The sequence below is a fragment of the Mobula hypostoma genome, chromosome 25 (assembly GCF_963921235.1).
Source record: "Mobula hypostoma chromosome 25, sMobHyp1.1, whole genome shotgun sequence".
Lineage (NCBI taxonomy): Eukaryota > Metazoa > Chordata > Chondrichthyes > Myliobatiformes > Myliobatidae > Mobula > Mobula hypostoma.
Window position 1 is genome coordinate 21,075,384 of NC_086121.1, and position 19,445 is coordinate 21,094,828.

A 19,445-nucleotide genomic window follows, 5' to 3' on the forward strand; every position below is an offset into this window, starting at 1 on the left:
GGACTCGGTATATTTAACTCTCAAGCAAGCAGGTACAGCAACTTTACGTGGACAAAGGTTCATTTCCATGGCCAGAAATGAGATGGGGGTGGTGGTGGGGGAATCCAAGCCAGGCAAAGGAATGAGACCCCCTCTACCCAGCATCTTGTTAGCAACTGTGCGGTCACTAGAACAAGATTGAAGACCTGAGGGCAAGATTGCTATATTGGAGGGAAATGAGAAATTGTTTGTTCTGTGTTTTACTGAGACATGGCTTACTCTGAGCACGTCAGATTCGGCAGTGAGACCCAAAGGCTTCTCAATACACAGGATGGACTGAACAGTTGATTTGGAAAAGGAAAAGGCTGTGTTGTTGTGGTATGGCGGTTTTGTCATTCTGATGTTCCTCCAACCTGGAACACCTGATCATACAAAGGCTGACCAATCTGTATACCAAGAGAGTTCTCCTCTGTGGCCCTGACTGCAGTTTGCATACCACCATCTGTAATCAGACACTTGAGAAATTGCATGCTGCCGTCACCAAACAAGAAACAGTCAACCCTGATGCATTTCAAATTAGAGTCGGGGACTTCCTTCAGGCTTGTTTGAAGTAATCTCTGCACAATTCCCATCAGTACATAACCTGAGGTCCCCAACACACCAGACCACTGCTATACTAAGATAAGGAATGCCTATCGTTCCATACCCAGACTGCATTTCAGGAAATCTGATCACTTGGCTATCCTTCTCCTCCCTGCATACAGGCAGAGGCTCAAGAGCAAGGCCCCAGAGACTAGAGCAACAAAGAGGTGACTGCAGGAGGCAGAGGAGCGGCTACAGGATTACCGAGTTGGTGGACTAGGCCGTGTTTAAGGACTCATCAGTGGGTCTGAATGAATACGCCACAATTGTCATGGACTTTATAGAAACAATTGTAAATGAATGTGTTCCCACAAAATTATTCAGTCTTCCCAACCAAAAGCCCTGGAAGAACCATGAGACCGCAATCTGCTGAGGGCCAGATCAGAGGCATTCAGGTCTGGTGTAGGTACAATCTCCAGAAAACCATCTCAAGGGCGAAGTAGCAATTCTGGACTAAACTCAAATCACTGAAGGATGCTCAACCGCTGTGGCACAGCTTAAATGCTATTGCCCCTTAGAAAGTGAAATCAAGTGACATAGGTGACAACAAGGCTTCGCTTCTAGAAGAACTCATTGTCTTCTATGCTCACTTTCACTGTCAAAACATGGAGGAACCTTCACAAACTCTCACAATCCCCAATAACCCTGTGATTTCAGTCTGAGGCCAACGTGAGAACATCCTTCAGGAGGGTGAACCCATGAAAGACTCAGATGGGGTACCTGGCTGATCAGATGGCTGACAGTCTGAGGTACTCACCTACTTCAGGTAGGCATCAATTATACCAGTGCCTAAGAAGGACATGGTAACCTGCCTCACTGTCTTTCATTCAGTAGCACTTGTATCCACAGTGACAAAGTGTTTTGAGAGGTTGGTAATGAAATACATCAACTTCTTTCTGAGAAGCAGCTTGGATCCACTCCAGTTTGCCTACTGGCACAACAGGTGCCACTTCATTGGCTCTTCATTCAACCATGGAACACCTGGACAGCAAAGACTTCTCCCCTTCCTTTCCCATCCTGAGGAAGGGTCTCATCCCGAAACGTCGACTGTTTACTCTTTTCCGTAGATGCTGCCTGACCTGAATTCCTCCAGCATTTTATGTGTGTTGCTTTGGGTTTCCAGCATCTGCAGATTTTCTCTTGTTAGCAAAGATGCATAAGCCATCGTTCTCTTTATATCAACTACAGCTCGGCATTCAATACTATTATCCGCTCAAAACTAATCAATAAGCTTCAAGACCTTGGCCTTAATATCCCTTTGTGCAATTGGATCTTCGATTTCCTCACTTGCAGGCCCCAGTCAGTTCAGATTGGCAACAACATCTCCTCCACAATGTCCATCAGCACAGGTGGACCAGACTCTGTGTACCTAGCCCCCTGCTTGACTTGTTTTACACATATGACTCTGTGGTTCTTATCTTCAATGCCATATTTAAGTTTGCTGATGACACCACTGTTGTTGGCTGAATCAAAGGTAGTGACAAATCAGCATATAGGAGGGAGAATGAAAATAAAATCTGGTTGAGTGGTGCCACAATAACAACTTGTCTCTCGATATCAGCAAAATTAAGGTCTTTTATAGTCTTTGGGAGGGGGAAACTAGAGGTCCATGAGCCAGTCATCATTGAGGGATCAGAGGTGGGTAGGGTAAATTCCTCGGTGTTATCTTTTCAGGGGACCTATTATAAGCCCAGCACATAACTGCAATTTCATAGGCATAGTCATACTTTTATTTTTCCCGGGGGAAATCGGTTTTCATTACAGTTGCACCATAAATAATAGTAATAAAACCATAAATAGTTAAATAGTAATATGTAAATTATGCCAGTAAATTATGAAATAAGTCCAGGACCAGCCTATTGGCTCAGGGTGTCTGACCCTCCAAGGGAGGAGTTGTAAAGTTTGATGGCCACAGGCAGGAATGACTTCCTATGACGCTCTGTGTTGCATCTCGGTGGAATGAGTCTCGAAGAAAGCATGGCAGCACCTCTGCTTCCTTAGAAGTATATGAAGATTCAGCATGACTTTGGTGAACTTGTTTGCGTTTAAATTCACTACTGCGAAGCCTCTTCCGGTGATGCCTACATTGAAGAAGTTTAGATCCTTTCTTCGACGGGAGTTCAGTGAAACCATCTCTCACTGCTCCCCATCTGTAATTTCTTCGGCTCTTCAACTTTTCGACCACACTTTGACTCAGACTCGCTATCACAGCCATATATCCTTTCTTGGAACGTGCCTCCGTCGCCAACTTACTACAGTTGGCTTTAGGATTCGTTTCCAAGCCTCTCAACTTGGACCTTCTGAGGATCCCAGGTACTCACATTTTATTGCCTCTCGCCGCTTCTCCCATCAAGCTCTGAAGGCGACGCTCTCCGCCATGAGGAGGTACTTGGTGTCCCTATCCCAGACCCTTCCACACCTTCGGGACACTTCCTTCGCCGTCTGTAATGGTCCTACCTGTTATTTCATCCTCCGTCGGATTCACGCCTGCAATCGCCGTTTTTTTGACTTTTGTCATGTTAGGCAAAGATCGCAAGATCCTACATCTACGGACTCCAGAGCCTGCCGGCCCCGACACTAGCAGGCATGAACTTCAGATTGCGGCTCCTGCCATTGATCTCGGCGGCTCCAACACCTCAGGGCATATTCAAAACCCGGACTCCAGCAACGACCATGGACACATTCGAAGTGATTGCGCAACCACCAACTGCGACTCCAGCCTTGAACTCCAGGCCGGGTCTTTATGTGCTGCTATTGTGACTCCCGTCTCCCCTTCCCCCACCACCACTCCGCAGCCCCGTCTTCCTCAGATCCCACCGTCAGCTCCTGGGCCCTCAGAGGCTCCATCTTCCTCTCACCCCAACCCTCCCCTCTCCACTGACACCACCAGCCTCCCCCCTCCCCCCTCTGATCCCAGCTCTCATCCATGCCGGGTCTTTACCATCCCCTCTGACCTTCAACTGTCGGAGGTAGAACGCTCTGTTCTCAGTAAGGGCCTCACGTTTGTCCCCCTTCGCCCACACCTCAGCGAGTTCCGTGTTCGCCACGATGTGGAACTTTTCTTCCGCCGTCTCCGTCTCCAAGCCTACTTCTTCGGCAAGGACTCTTCCACCCCCAGCGATGACCCCCTTCTCCCATCTTCAACCCTCCTCTTCTTCATGGACACCCCGCTCTGGTCTTCTGCCTGCTCTGGATCTCTTTATTGCTAACTGCCGATGGGACATCAACCATCTCGACTTCACCGCACCTTGTCCCCATTCCAACCTCACTCCTTCGGAACGCTCTGCTCTCCACTCCCTCCGCACTAATCCTAACCTTATTATTAAACCTGCCGATAAGGGGGGTGCTGTTGTAGTCTGGCGTACTGACCTCTACCTTGCCGAGGCACAGCGACAACTCGCGAATACCTCCTCTTATTTACCCCTCGATCGTGACCCCACTAAGGAGCACCAGGCCATTGTCTCCCACACCATCACCGACTTTATCCGCTCAGGGGATCTCCCATCCACTGCTACCAACCTTATAGTTCTTACACCCCGCACTTCCCGTTTCTACCTCCTACCCAAGATCCACAAACCTGCCTGTCCTGGCCGACCTATTGTCTCAGCTTGCTCCTGCCCCACCGAACTCATTTCTGCATACCTCAACACTGTTTTATCACCCCTTGTTCAATCCCTTCCGACCTATGTTCGTGACACTTCTCACGCTCTTAAACTTTTCGATGATTTTAAGTTCCCTGGCCCCCACCACTTTATTTTCACCATGGATGTCCAGTCCTTATATACTTTCATCCCCCATCAGGAAGGTCTCAAAGCTTTACGCTTCTTTTTGGATTCCAGACCTAATCAGTTCCCCTCTACCACCACTCTGCTCCGTCTAGCGGAATTAGTCCTTACTCTTAATAATTTCTCCTTTGGCTCCTCCCACTTCCTCCAAACTAAAGGTGTAGCTATGGGCACCCGTATGGGTCCTAGCTATGCCTGCCTTTTTGTTGGCTTTGTGGAGCAATCTATGTTCCGTGCCTATTCTGGTATCTGTCCCCCACTTTTCCTTCGCTACATCGACGACTGCATTGGCGCTGCTTCCTGCATGCATGCAGAACTCGTTGACTTTATTAACTTTGCCTCCAACTTTCACCCTGCCCTCAAGTTTACCTGGTCCATTTCCGACACCTCCCTCCCGTACCCCATCTGTTACTCATTTTTATGCACACATTCTTTCTCTCACTCTCCTTTTTCTCCCTCTGAATATACCTCTTGCCCATCCTCTGGGTCATCCCTCCCCTTGTCTTTCTTCCCGGACCTCCTGTCCCATGATCCTCTCGTATCCCCTTTTGCCTATCACCTGTCCAGCTCTCGGCTCTATCCCTCCCCCTCCTGTCTTCTCCTATCATTTTGGATCTCCCCCTCCCCCTCCAACTTTCAAATCCCTTACTCACTCTTCCTTCAGTTAGTCCTGACGAAGGGTCTCGGCCTGAAACGTCAACTGCACCTCTTCCTACAGATGCTGCTTGGCCTGCTGCATTCACCAGCAACTTTGATGTATGTTGCTTGAATTTCCAGCATCTGCAGAATTCCTGTTATTTGGTGAACTTCTATAGGTATGTGGTGGAGAGTATATTGACTGTCTGCATCACAGCCTGGTATGGAAACACCAATGCCCTTGAACTGAAAATCCAATGCAAAGTAGTGAATACGGCCCAGTCCATCATGGGTAAAGCCCTCCCTACATTCAGCATGCCATGTGTTGTTGCAGGAAAGCAGCATCCATCGTCAGGGACCCCTGCCACCTATGTCGTACTCTCTTCTCGCTACTGTTATCAAGAAGATGGTACAGGAGCCTCAGCACTCTCAACACCAGATTCAAAAACAGTTATTACCCTTCAACCATCAGGCTCTTGAACCAGTGGATATAACGTTTACTCAACTTCACTTGCCCTATCACTAAACTGTTCCCACAATCTACGGACTTTATTTCAAGGACTCTTCATCTCATCTCATGTCAAGATATTTATTGCTTGCTTGCTTGCTTATTTTTTTTTTTAATTTTGATTTTGCACAGTTGGTTGACTTTTGCAAGTAGGTTGTTCGTCCACCCTGTTGGGGGTGGTCTTTCATTGATTCTATTATGGTTCTTGGATCCTGCAAGAAAACGAATCTCAGGGTTGCATATGGTGACATGTTATCAAAGTACATAATAAATTAACTTTAAATTTTAACAAACTATTGTAAAATGAACTCTGGTCTTCCTTGAAGTTAATATGTTCATGTGTTCTTTTGGGGTTTTGTGGAATTTTATACTAGGCAGTTAATATTTATATTTCTCTTATTTTGTAAATTTAAAAACTTGAATCTAACTAGATAGGCAGTGACTCTAACCTATTTCTTCCATTGTCGAAGCTCGGATGTGAGCCAAGCTTAGACTCATGAAGGCTATTCTGACTGAGTTCTACGTGAACTTCAGCTGTGTACTTGGCTTGATTCATAGTAAGAGCATTGCCACTAAACAATGGCAAAATTAACAATCTTGTTACAGATGATTAGGATGACTAGTGTGGAATGTGATGACATTTACACTTGTACAGTAAGGCTTTCAAAGTTTGAGCTAAGGCTCTTTGTTGGGAGTACAGATTTAACCATAACAATACCGTAGTTGATCTAGGAAAGTTTTATGAAATAGCTTCACTGTTTATCTACGTGTTTTTACTCTATACAGGAAGAACTTTAATGGATATTGTTTGAGAGCTTTACTCTGTATGCAACTCCAGCTAATCCTACTCTTGGAATATTTCAACTTTGAAAGTGCTTGTATATTACATGAGCAAGAATTTTGAAGTATCAGCAGTTTGTGCCGTGATGTGACTGGGATACGTGCATCTCTTTCATTCACCTTGTATAAGGAATTCCAGGGATTAACTAAGCACTATGATGAAATTAATTTCATCATGAGGAAGCAAGTCACCTGAGGGTAACTCAGATTGCCAAATTTCATGTGACAGTACAGATACTTGGAAATAAAGCTCAGGTTCCCAGATGCAAATAATTATGTTCAGTATGTACATAATAAAGTGTTCTATGCACCCCTTGGTAAATATTCATGTTCTTTGCTGTTAACAGAGAACACAAGCAGCCAGGAAGATCAGCTCTGCACAGCATTGGTCAATCAACTGAATAAATTTGCGGACAAAGAAACATTGATTCAGTTTTTAAGATGTTTCCTGTTGGAGTCAAATTCCTCAGCTGTGCGTTGGCAGGCTCACTGCCTTACTCTACATATATATAGGTAAGATGCAGGTTTTGACCAATAGAATAGCTGAGTTTAACACTCCTGTACCAAAGTACACTAAGTTGTAAAAAAAAAAGAGAACAGGTACTACTGACATTTTAGGGATTATAGTCAACTAGGAGACCGTTCAAGTTCAACTTTAATGTAAATGTTGTAACAGACTTTTTCTCTTATCTCCTTGGAAATTCCATTCCTTTCTTCAAAAGTTATTAATAGGTATAAATATTAAAGCTGGAGTATAATGCTGAACCCAGGGTCTGTACGTGGCCTTCCACTTTTCAATATACATATTAGTGATCAAGTAGTAAGTTAGGCCATAGTCATAGTCATATCCCGGGGGAAATTGGTTTTCGTTACAGTTGCACCATAAATAATAAATAGTAATAAAAATATAAATAGTTAAATAGTAATATGTAAATTATGCCAGGAAATAAGTCCAGGACCAGCCTATTGGCTCAGGCAACCCATTTATCTGAGTTTGTTGAAGACACCATGTTAGTTAGTAGTGTCTTGTGAATGGAAAGTTGCCGAGGATCAAATTAGATTATGTTTGTTGAAAAATAGCAAGGGGTTTAGCATAGAGAATATGTGAATTAACACAGGTAAATCTGTGAATTTGTCAGATAACAAGAAGCTTAGAACTGAAGGAAATTTAGGGATATATAGGGATCCTTGGGAAATCATTGAAAAATAATAGTGAATCCAAAATAATAAAAAATAATGATATGATAAAAATCTTGTCCTTTATTTCAAGTTGCATACAGTATTTCAAAATGCATACATTTTTACTCTCTATGAACATGTTGAACTAGGTGCGGGAGGCAAGGTGATGCAGTCATTACTGCTACTATCTCATAGCTCCAGAAATTAAGTTTGATCCTGACCCCAGATGCTGTCCGTACCTAATTTCTACATAATTTTTGTATTTGCATCCTCCTGTTGCTTTGGTCTCTTCCCAAAGACATATCAGTAGGTTAATTACCAGCAGTAAATTACTTCTTAGTCTAGATTAATAGTAAAAGAATCAAAGGGAAGTTGATGGGCATGCATGCATGTGTGTATGCATATGTGAGGGGGGCATGGTGGGGAGAGAAGTTGCAGCAGTACAGAGAAACACAAGAAGAAAGCCAATATGATGCTCCCTGGAGAGCTAGCATGGATTCAATGGTAGAATAGCCTCCATTTTTGTCAATTAAAGGATAAATCAAGGTGAAAGAGTAAAAGTCACATTAGAGATTCTGCTTGGGAACTTGTGTAAACAGCCTCGTGGATTCAGCTTGGAGATGGGGGTTATTGCTTGCTCATATAGAGATGGTGACTATGGATTGAGTCGCAGGTAAGGATTTTCAGGAGATGCAGTGGTGGTGGGCAGGTGTGCTACGGGAATTGGTATTTGCTTATACTCAAGGAAAATGGCCATTTATTTTGTGTTTTGGTGTGATTAGGAGTTCTGGAAAATCACAACAGGAGCTTTTACTGGACCTGATGTGGTCAATTTGGCCAGAGCTCCCAGCTTATGGACGCAAGGCCGCACAGTTTGTGGATCTGCTGGGATACTTCTCACTCAAGACTCAACAGACGGAAAAAAAGGTAAGGAATGTGAATGGACTGTGCACAATATACTGTATGTGAACAGAGCATGTCCCTTTTCTTTTAGAGAGTTGTCAGTTCTACATGCTCTTTAATTATTTTTGAGGAATTTAACAGTCATCTTTTTCCATCCTAGCTGAAAGAGTATTCACACAAGGCAGTGGAGATCCTTCGCACTCAAAACCATATTCTCACCAACCACCCCAACTCTAACATTTATAAGTGAGTTATTTATTTGTTTGAATATCCATTTTTGGTCACAATGTATTCATGTAGCATTGCATTTATTTTATTTTAAATGCAGTAGTGATGGTTTCATGTCATTTATAAAGTTGTTAATAGCATTTTTGTGATTTTAATTCATCCAGCATGCTGTCCGGTCTGGTTGAATTTGATGGCTACTACCTGGAGAGTGATCCATGTTTAGTATGTAATAACCCGGAGGTGCCATTCACTGTGAGTAGAATTGTACACTTGGTATAGTGTTTGACTGGCATTGCCAGACATAGACCAATGGAATCATCGTCTAAGAAAGATGTGTACTGTTTCTGTTGTTTAATCAGTGTCAACAGTTTCCTACTATTGACATTTCATTACTGTCCTCAATGCAAAGACATATTTAGATCACATAGAGATAGATTAATACTGTGGTTTATCTCAACCAAACCGGGTTATAGACAACCAAGTATTAGTTAGGAATCCTTTGTTTGAGGAAAGGCTAAAAGGACTGAGGAAGGCAGGGTGGTGAATGTTGCCTTATACGGTCAATAGTAAGATATTTATAAAGCTCCTGCACGGTAGGCTCGTTCAGAAGGTTCATGGGAATCAAGGCATTTTGGCTAATTGGATCCAAAATTTGCTTGGTGACTGGAGGCAGTGGAAGGTTGCTTTTGTGATTGAAAGTTTGTGATTAGGAGATCTGTGCTGGGACCCATGATGTTTATGATACACAACAATGACTTGGATGTGACTTTAGGAGAAATGATTGGTAAGCTTGTCAATGACATGAAAATTGATGCTGGTTTTGGATAGCAAAGAAGGTTGAGGATACAGTGGTTTATAGATGTGATGGAAATTAGACAGATGGAATTTAATCCCCACGAATGTGAGGTGATGCATTTTGGGATGTTGAATGAGGATAGTATACGTAGTCAATAGTAAAATGCTTAAGGCATGTTGACAAACAGGACCTTGGGGTTCAAGTCCGTAGTTCCTTGAAAATGGTAACACAAGTAGATAGTGGTGTAGAATCTATTGCATACTTGCCTTCGTAGATTAGAACTTGTATATAAAAGTTAGAATAATATTTTGCAAATATACAAAACACTGGCTAGGCCACACTTGGAGTATTAAGTGCAGTTCGGGTTTCCATGGTATAGGAAGGAAGTGATTCAGAGGAGATTGATTATTGTGTTTCCTGGGCAGGAAGACTTTTGTTATGGGGGGAGAGAGTGGATAGACTGGGCTTGTTTTCTTTTCCCCAGGGTAGGGGAGTCCAAAACTAGGGGCATGGATTTCGGGTGAGAGGGGAAAGAATTAAGTGATCTGAAGGGCATCTTTTTCAGGCAGAGGATGGTAAGTATATGGAAGGAGCGGCCAGGAGAAATGGTTGAAGCAGGTACAATAGTATCATTTAGAAGCACTTGGATAGGTAAATGGAGGAGCAGGTGTTCCTAACTGTTTTGATGCCATGGACCAATACCATTAAGCAAGAGGTCCGAGGACTCCAGGAATATAGGCCAAACGTAGGAATTTGGGACCAGCTGTGTAGCATGAGATCATGGGTCATGAGGGTCATGGTTGGGGTAAAGGACCTGTACCCATGCTGTATTGCTCTATGACTATAACCTGATAGAGGTATGTAAAACTGTAAGAGGCATTGATAGGATTGTTGGTCAAGATCTATTTCCCGTGGTAGAAATATCTAAAACAAGAGGGTGTAGGTTTAAGATGAAATGAAGAATGTTGCTTCTTCATTTTAAAGGGAATTGAGGGGAATGTTTTTTATTACACAGGTAGCGATATCTGGAATTCACTCTCTGAAACAGCAGTAGAATCAGTCTCAATATTTAAGAAACATTTAGTCCAGGTACTTGGATAAGCAAGGCATAGAAAGATCTAAATGTAGGTCAGCATGGACAGGGTGAGCCAAAGGGCCTGTTTCTGTGCTGTACAACTCTGATTCTATGACTATAGCTTGGGCAAAAAGTCTGCTAGGTAAATTGCTTCATTACATTGACATTGTCTACTACTTTGTCCACATGAATTTCAACTACCAGAATTTTTATAATTTTCTTTCAGAATATAAAGCTTTCATCAATCAAGGTGGATACTCGCTATACAACTACACAACAAGTAGTAAAACTGATTGGCAGTCACACAATCAGCAAAGTAACTGTAAAGATTGGAGATTTAAAACGTACGAAGATGGTTCGTACTATTAACCTGTATTACAACAATAGGACTGTTCAGGCTATTGTAGAACTAAAAAACAAGTAAGTACATAAATATGGTATTCATGTGTGTGTAGGCGAATAATCTTTGTTTTTGTTCTGTAGTTGTCCCAAATAAGTGGCTGCTCCGATTAACTAATGGCCCAGTTAGCCGGAACCCACTGCAATTCAGAAAGGCTGTCATGGAAATGTAATATTTGTAAGTGGGCTGAATTACTCACACTGACAATCTCATTGCCTTTTCTGTCTAGGCCTGCTCGATGGCACAAGGCAAAAAAAGTCCAACTAACACCAGGGCAGACAGAGGTAAAGATTGATTTACCACTTCCCATTGTGGCATCCAACCTTATGATTGAGTTTGCAGACTTCTATGAGAATTACCAGGCATCAACTGAGACCCTACAGTGTCCACGCTGCAGTGCATCTGTTCCAGCTAATCCAGGTGTTTGCGGTAACTGTGGCGAGAATGTTTACCAGTGTCACAAATGCAGGTAAATTGGCTTTTAGGTAAATTACATTATATTTAACGAATATCAATAGTAACATCAGCATGCTCAATATTGTCGAATTTGGAAAAAACTGCCAAGGAGTGCTGTACAAGAGTAAACTTTGACACCTCATTCGCTGATCTGTGAGATGTAACAAAAGATCATAAAGTGGCCACTGTTGCAATTTGTTATTTACAATCTACCTAATAATTAATAATGTTGAAACAAAATAGAATATTTCACATGAAAAACTTGTAACCAGAATTAAATTCCACGGCCTCCTCTACTGCCACGATGAGGCCACACTCAGGTTGGGGGAGCAACACCTCATATTCCATTTGGGTAGCTTACAACCTGATGACGTGAACATCAATTTCTCAAACTTCTGGTAATTGTCCCCTCCTTTCTCCTTTTCCATTCCCCATTCCCATTTCCTTCTGTTACCACATCTCCATACCTGCCCATCTCCTCCCTCTGGTGTTCCTCCCTCTTCCCTTTCTTCCATGGCCTTCTGTCCTCTCCTATCAGATTTTGCCCTTCTCCAGCCCTTTATCTCATTCACTAATCAACCTCCCAGCTCTTTGCTTCACCCGTTCCCCTTCCAGGTTTCACCCATCACCTACCACTTTGTACTTCTTCCTCCCCTCACCCCACCTTCTTACACTGACTTCTCGTCTTTTTTCCTCAGTCCTGATGAAGGGTCTTGCCCAAAATGTTGACTGTTCAGTCTTTTCCCAAGATGCTGCCAAAAGCATTTTGTGTGTGTTGCTTTGATTTAAATATTTCCTGTTTTCTACTTAGGATTTGAACTCAAGATCAGCCTCCAAGCCAACAGAGCCAACAGTGCTCTGTAGACTGGCTATATTTGGCATGAAGTTCATTATAATTTTTGCTAGACTTTGGCAGATTGCTCTGATACACACAATTGAAAGCTGTCTGCACAGTCCTGATTGCTCAGTCCCTGTGGCTGCAAAAAAGCTAAATAATTTTACAGACTATTCAACTATATCATGAACTTTAGCCAGTCTGCAGTTTGTGTATTCATCATGTTCTTTTAATGTAGTCTCCCGTATGTATGTTCCAGTTGTGTTAATTCAGGCTATTTTGGTTGATTTTACACCGGGTTAATTGAAACTCAGTGGTTAATTTGTGGAATCAGATTTTGCAGATCCCAGTTTTTAATTAAAGCAGCATTCATTTGAATTGGCATTAATTAAAACTGATTTGCCCTGTCAGGCAACGGCCAGCATTTTCATATTTCCTACCTTCTGTACTACAGTGTTACTACAGTTCAAATAACACTTCATTAGTTGTTGGCTCTTAGAACATTGACAATATGTGAATGTCAATCAAAACATTTTTAATTGTCTCATGAAGACATATCTTAATAGATACATGATCAAGTAAACAGGTTTTAAAGAGAAGAGATGTTTAGATTTAAGTTGGGGATTCTAAAGCTTTGAGCTAAGACAGCTGAAAGTAGAACTGCCATTGCTGAATTGATTAAAAAATGAGATGTGCATGAAGCCAGAATTGATGCAGAGATTGAAAAGGATTGTTAATCTGGAGAAGGTTATTGGAATACATGTGGGGGCATGAGACAGAAACAAAACAAGATTTTTTTTAGAATGTGGATGTCAGCCACTGTTGAGATCTCAGCTTCTTAGATTAATAACTAGAGTAAACTGCACTCACTTTAAATAATTCGTATGGTGTCTTCACAGATCTATTAACTATGATGAGAAAGATCCATTTTTGTGCAATGCATGTGGCTTCTGCAAGTATGCACGATTTGATTTTATGCTTTATGCCAAACCGTGTTGTGCAGTGGATCCAATCGAAAATGAAGAGGATAGAAAGAAGGTGAGCTAACTTAAGTGAACATTTTTTTGGCATTTCAATCTCTGATAATGCCTGTTAAATTTTTTTGTCCTGAATTCTGAGTGGATTGTATAGGAACTTAAACTACTGACTCTATAATGTGGCGTCTTTTCTGTTTTTAGTAACTTAACCTTGTTTTATTTTGTAGGCAGTGACAAACATAAATACTTTATTGGATAAAGCTGATCGTGTTTATCATCAGCTGATGGGACACAGGCCACAGCTTGAAACTTTGTTGGTGAAAGTCAGTGAGGCTGCTCCTGAGAAACCACAGGTAAAGGGACATGGTTGATTGCACGGTGGCCTTAAACAATAGCTTGCTCTTTTATATGATGAGCAGGATATTGCCAGGTACCTTACTGAACTTAATAGAGCCAAGGAGTACTGTTGGGAAAGGTAATTGAGATCTGGGTTGAAAAGGTAGGATTTGAGGCAGTGTTTCAAGGTAGACAGTAGTCGACTGGAATTGTTGAAAGAGAATTCTGAATTCAAAAAATAATTATCAAACAAGTTATGCATGAAGAAATATATTCTATGCTGGTTCAGTGAAAAAGCAGTGAAGATGACTCTGCCTCATTTAGTTCGCTATTTTTAGCAGCTACATTTTAATGTTTGCTGATTGACACCTAAATCAGGTACTACAGTACTTTATTTGTTAAGACTGTTGTCTCTCTACATCAAACCATGTCATACATTGGATCCACTCTGCTAATTCAAGAAATCATTCAGTGCAGGAAGACATCAAGGCTTCTGTGCTTCTTGCTTTAAAAGGTCTAGCTCATGGATCTCTATATTCACCATTTTCCCTTATTTTTAAAGGAGTTACAAAATTTCCTTAATAGACTTAATATTGAATCAGCTTGTACCATATTATTTATCAGATCACATCCTTTAATGCAAAACCAAAACTTCTTTCAAAGTCCCTAATTAGCTTTGTTGTCAACGGTCACAGTTTCTTCTTTTCTACCGTACCAAACCCTTACACGATTAATGTTACATTTCCCCTTAACTTCCTCTGTCACTGGAGAACAATTCCAGTGTTTCTGTTCTCTCCACGTAACTTAAGTCTTCCTTGCCTGTTTCCGTCTGAGAACATGCAGAATTTTGGCATCCATCCTGTGGTGCTCAGAATTGGACACAGGACTCTGAGGCCCAAAGAATGAATTATAAAGTTTTTATAGTTTACATTCTGCCTTGAAGCACTGGATTCTGCATATGTTTCCATCAACCGTGGGACAAAACTAAATTTTGACGAAGTACTTGGACTTACTTGTTGGTCCATGCTTGTTTTCTAGGATGATTCCAATGCTGTTACTGGAATCAGCTCAACAGCAGCCAGTGTGAATCGTTATATTCAGCAACTGGCACAAGAGTATTGTGGAGACTGCAAGACATCCTTTGATGAGCTATCCAAAATCATTCAGGTAACCAAAAGCTTTAGAAAGTTTGTTCAGCTCATCTAATATTGAACCAGAATAATATAATTTAATGCAATTATCATTAAAGAAATGATAAAATTAAGAATTTTATTATGACAACAGTTTGATGACGACAGCATGAATTTAAAACTTCTGTTTTTGAACATTTTTATTCAGACAGAGATCAGTCAGGTTGAACATGTAATCTAAGAGATTAAAAGACTAGCAGTTTGAATGTTTTAATTGTTTTGCAGAAAGTTCTGGCTTCACGGAAGGAACTGCTGGAATATGATCTTCAGCAGCGGGAAGCTGCTACAAAGTCTTCACGATCCACAGCACAGCCCACATTCACCGCGAGTCAATATCGGGCCCTCTCTGTCCTTGGCTGTGGACATACCTCTTCAACAAAGTGTTATGGCTGTGCCTCAGCTGTTACTGAGCATTGTATAACACTCCTTCGCGCCCTCGCTACAAATAGCACCATCAGACAGATTCTGGTTTCTCAGGGTCTTATCCGTGAGCTGTTTGATTATAACCTGCGGAGAGGCACAGCCTCAATGAGAGAGGAAGTCAGACAACTGATGTGCTTGTTAACAAGGTATGTAGACTAAGCAATTTATGTTATATGAGAAAGCAATTTTCTGCAATCAATACATGAAATCAATGGAATGTTAACTTTATAAGGCACAGGCTAGTGTTGGTTAGACTTCTGAGGTGCTTATTTCAAAATGCATCAGAATATAGTGATTTACCAACTCTTTCTCTTTCTCTACCTCAGCTGTTTCAGTTACGCAGTAATTTGAACCCAATTGTTGGCAGCCACAGCACAGTTTGGTATTGAGTCAAAAATAGAAGAGACGTTCTGGGTTTAGTGTTTTTACACTGGCAATATCAGAATGCGTGCTTTTATTATAGTTTTAGGAATGCTGCAGACACCACCCACTGACCTCAGAGAATGGAATGTGCCTCACATACCAACTACTTACATTCTTGAGTATAATATACAAGACCACGTTTCTCAATGGACAGTCTGAAGCCTGAAGGGAGGTAGTTGCACCTGCTTGTGCTCATGGCTTTTGTGAATGGAAAAAAAAACATACAAGTTGCCAAAACACTGGCACCATCTTCTATTTTAATTACAGTACTCCAGTGGCAGTGTTAGGGTATTCTTTAAAGTTTGTTGAAAATGATTTGTTTTAATCCAAAGTAGTGTAAATGCTGTTGTTTAAATATTTTAAATATGTTTTAAAATTTAAATGATATATTTCTATTTAATCAAACAAAAATTGAGCCTTTGCTCCTCTTCTATATTTCCATCCAAGTTGCTTTATGGTGCATTCTGTTTCTGGTCTGCAGAAGTATAGCTACACTCACTGCCCATTGTATCCCCATTGTAAGCATCAACTTACTCAATAATCCTTTGCACGATTTCATTCGTCCAGGATCTTTAAGTAACACACTTCATTTTGGGAGTCAGCTGAGCACAGGAGCTTAGGAATAGCTCAAGAAGCTTTGAGGCTCACTGGTGCATTCTATACAAAGATTAAACATTTTAATTAATCTTCACTATGTTTCATTTTGATTGATTACGTGTGTGTGTGTGTGTGTGAAAAGTGCTGTTACTTATTGCAGTTGTATGGAGATTATTGGCATTCTAATTTATGAATTCCCTGGATAGAATCTTTGTTCTTAAATAAAAAAAATCAAAGCAGTGATGACACAACCATAAAGTTTTTTAAGACTAACATTTCACTTAATGGCATGTACTATTCTTGTCAGCATTAAAGAACAGTATAGAAACCTGCATTTATAAAGCAACTTTGTGAAACATAAAAAAGCACTATACAGCACCTTTTATCGGGTCTTGAGGTAACAACTGCATTAGTGAGTATTTCATCAGAAAATGACTTGAGTTAGGGACTTGGATGAACAATTCCTCTGGCTGCTTCCCACATCCTACATGCTGATTGGTGGGTTAATTGGTCCCTGTAAATTGTGATTGGTATAGGTACATGGCATGAGAATCGAGGAAACTTAGTGGAAATCTGAAAGAAATAGGACTTTTGAGAATTCTCTGAGAGTTGGTACGGAATCCATGGTACAAATGTCAGCTTTCTGGGGAATATGAGAAATATGAGACTTATTGACTCTGCAACTAAAGTTCTGACAGTTGAACCAAACAGCCATTTTGTACATTAGTTGAATACGTTTAGTAGGTGATGACGATATGATTGCCACTTTTTGTTCTATATTTGCAGAGACAACCCCGAGGCAACACAGCAAATGAATGATCTGATAATTGCCAAGGTTTCAACTGCACTGAAAGGACACTGGGCTAACCCGGATTTGGTGAGTAAAGTTAGACTTCAGGTGCATGGGTAATCCAAATGCAAGTTACACCAGTTTTGTGAACATTTTCATCTCAAGCCACTTACGTATTCCTAAATGCAAAATCTTACATTAAGCAGTGTAATTGAGCATGGGATCTATCACAGGCTGTTGAGAAATGCAAAATTCTCTTTAGTCAGAGGTGAAGTTGCAGAGGATTGGAGAATTGCTGATGTTGTTCACTTATTTAAGAGAGCAATAGAGACAAACTAGGAAGTTATAAGTCAGCAAGCTTTGCATCAGTGATAAAGAACTACTTGGAAAAGATTCTAAGGGATAGGATCTATTTGCATCTTGAAAACCTTAGACTTGTTCGAATAGTCAGCATGACTCTTAGACTTACAAACTGGGTTGAGTTTTTTTTTGACGAAGTGACAAAGATGGTTAATGAGGTTATACAGTGGATGTTGTATATGTGAACTTTATTAAAGGTTTGAATGAGATCCTTCATGGTAGTTTGATGCATGGAGATTTTGTAGATTGGATTCAAAATTGGCTTGGCCAGAGAAGATGAAATAGATGTTGTTCTGACTGAAGGCCTGTGACTGGTCATGTTCTGTCAGGATCAGTGCTGGGACCTCTGTCATTTGTGACATAAATCAAAGCTCAAAGTAATTCTTTTTATCAAAATATGTATATGTCACTATATACTACCCAGCAATTCATTTCCTAGTAGACATTCACAGTAGATACAGAGAAACAATAGAATTAATGAAAAACTACACAAAAGCAAAGATGGACAATGAATGATTTGTCAGAAAATATAGGTGGGTTGGTGAGTAAATTTGCTAACAACATAATGATTGGTGGAGTTGTGGATAGTGAAGAAAAATTTCAAAGGATTCAGCAGAACATAGACTAGTTGGAAGTGTGTGTGAGCATAGAAATGGCAGATGGTCCAAGTCCATAATTCCCTGAAAGTAGCAAGACAATCATAAAGGAGGCATACAACATACTTGTCTTCATCATCTGGATGCTGACTGGAAAAGTTGACAGGCAACTGTATAAACTTTGTTTAAAGTATTGTGTGCACCACATTGCAGGAAGGATGTGGAGGCTTTAGAAAGGGTGCAAAAGAGGTCTGTCAGAACATTGCCTGCATTAGAACATATTAGCTATATGAAGAGGTTGGACAAACTTAGATTCACTATCTGGATCACTGGAGGCTGAAGGGAGATGAGATAAAATATATACAGTAAAATTATGATAGGCAGAGGATGCATGGAGTATTTTCTTTCCCATGGTGAAAATATCAAAAACTAATGGGTGTAGATTTAAGGTGAGAGGGAGAAAGTGTAAAGGAGATTGATGATATAAGGTGTTTTTACACAGAGAGAGTGGTAAGTGCCTGGAAAGCACTGACAGGTTAAGTGGGGGGAGCAGACACAATAGCAACATTTTACAGGCACTTATTAAGCAGATAAGGAATGGAGGGATGGAGACCACATGCAGACAAATGGTATTAGTTTGGATTTGGCATTATGGTCGGCACAGACTTCATAGACTGCTCCTTGTGCTTACTGTTCTTTGTTGCCTTAAAATATTTCATAATAAATTTGAGAAGTGGCTTGGTTCAGTTTAATAATTATTCAAAAAGGGTTTTTCAAAAGCAGCAGAAAAATCTAAAGTCACAATACCATGCCTGTCTTGACTGATGAAATGAAGAATCATATTCCAATTACATTAGAGAAGGATTGTTAGCTTAGTGTATTAAACAAAAATTATATTTAGAAATTTTATATTGAGATTATTGTAGCCAGGGACTTGCCATAGGTAACACACATCAAAGTTGCTGGTGAACGCAGCAGGCCAGGCAGCATCTGTAGGAAGAGGTGCAGTCGACGTTTCAGGTCGAGACCCTTCGTCAGGACTAACTGAAGGAAGAGTGAGACTCACTCTTCCTTCAGTTAGTCCTGACGAAGGGTCTCGGCCTGAAACGTCGACTGCACCTCTTCCAAGAGATGCTGCCTGGCCTGCTGCGTTCACCAGCAACTTTGATGTGTGTTGTTTGAATTTCCAGCATCTGCAGAATTCCTGTTGACTTGCCATAGGTTTACAGTTGCCCTCAAAAATGTGCAAACAAACTCTGAATGCTGATTTGGGGTATGATCAGTTTTGCAGGCTGTACCTTTTTTTTGTAATTTATTTTTTATTGAATTTCATCATCAAACAAACATTTCCATAAGATGTATTTCAGATACTGTACATATATATCATATAATCTTATTTGTCACATATCTCCACATAATATTTATCTGAAGTACACTCTTGTAGAAAGAAGAGGAAAGAAAGAACAATTGAAAGAAGAAAACTGTACAGAG

The 19,445-nt window shown here is 40.9% G+C and overlaps 1 protein-coding gene across 5 annotated transcripts in view; it reads left to right on the forward strand.

The window, feature by feature from the left end:
* The window catches only part of ubr4 (ubiquitin protein ligase E3 component n-recognin 4), a 203,153-nt gene that overhangs the window by 128,798 nt on the left and 54,910 nt on the right, over nt 1-19,445 (forward strand). For all 5 annotated transcript variants that reach the window (XM_063032895.1, XM_063032894.1, XM_063032896.1 and 2 more), the window contains 11 exons: nt 6,738-6,903; nt 8,352-8,496; nt 8,633-8,718; nt 8,865-8,952; nt 10,798-10,991; nt 11,201-11,440; nt 13,162-13,300; nt 13,467-13,592; nt 14,614-14,742; nt 14,991-15,334; nt 16,995-17,085. In XM_063032895.1, coding sequence (XP_062888965.1) covers nt 6,738-6,903; nt 8,352-8,496; nt 8,633-8,718; nt 8,865-8,952; nt 10,798-10,991; nt 11,201-11,440; nt 13,162-13,300; nt 13,467-13,592; nt 14,614-14,742; nt 14,991-15,334; nt 16,995-17,085 — 1,748 coding nt within the window. The remainder of the gene's footprint in view (nt 1-6,737; nt 6,904-8,351; nt 8,497-8,632; nt 8,719-8,864; nt 8,953-10,797; nt 10,992-11,200; nt 11,441-13,161; nt 13,301-13,466; nt 13,593-14,613; nt 14,743-14,990; nt 15,335-16,994; nt 17,086-19,445) is intronic.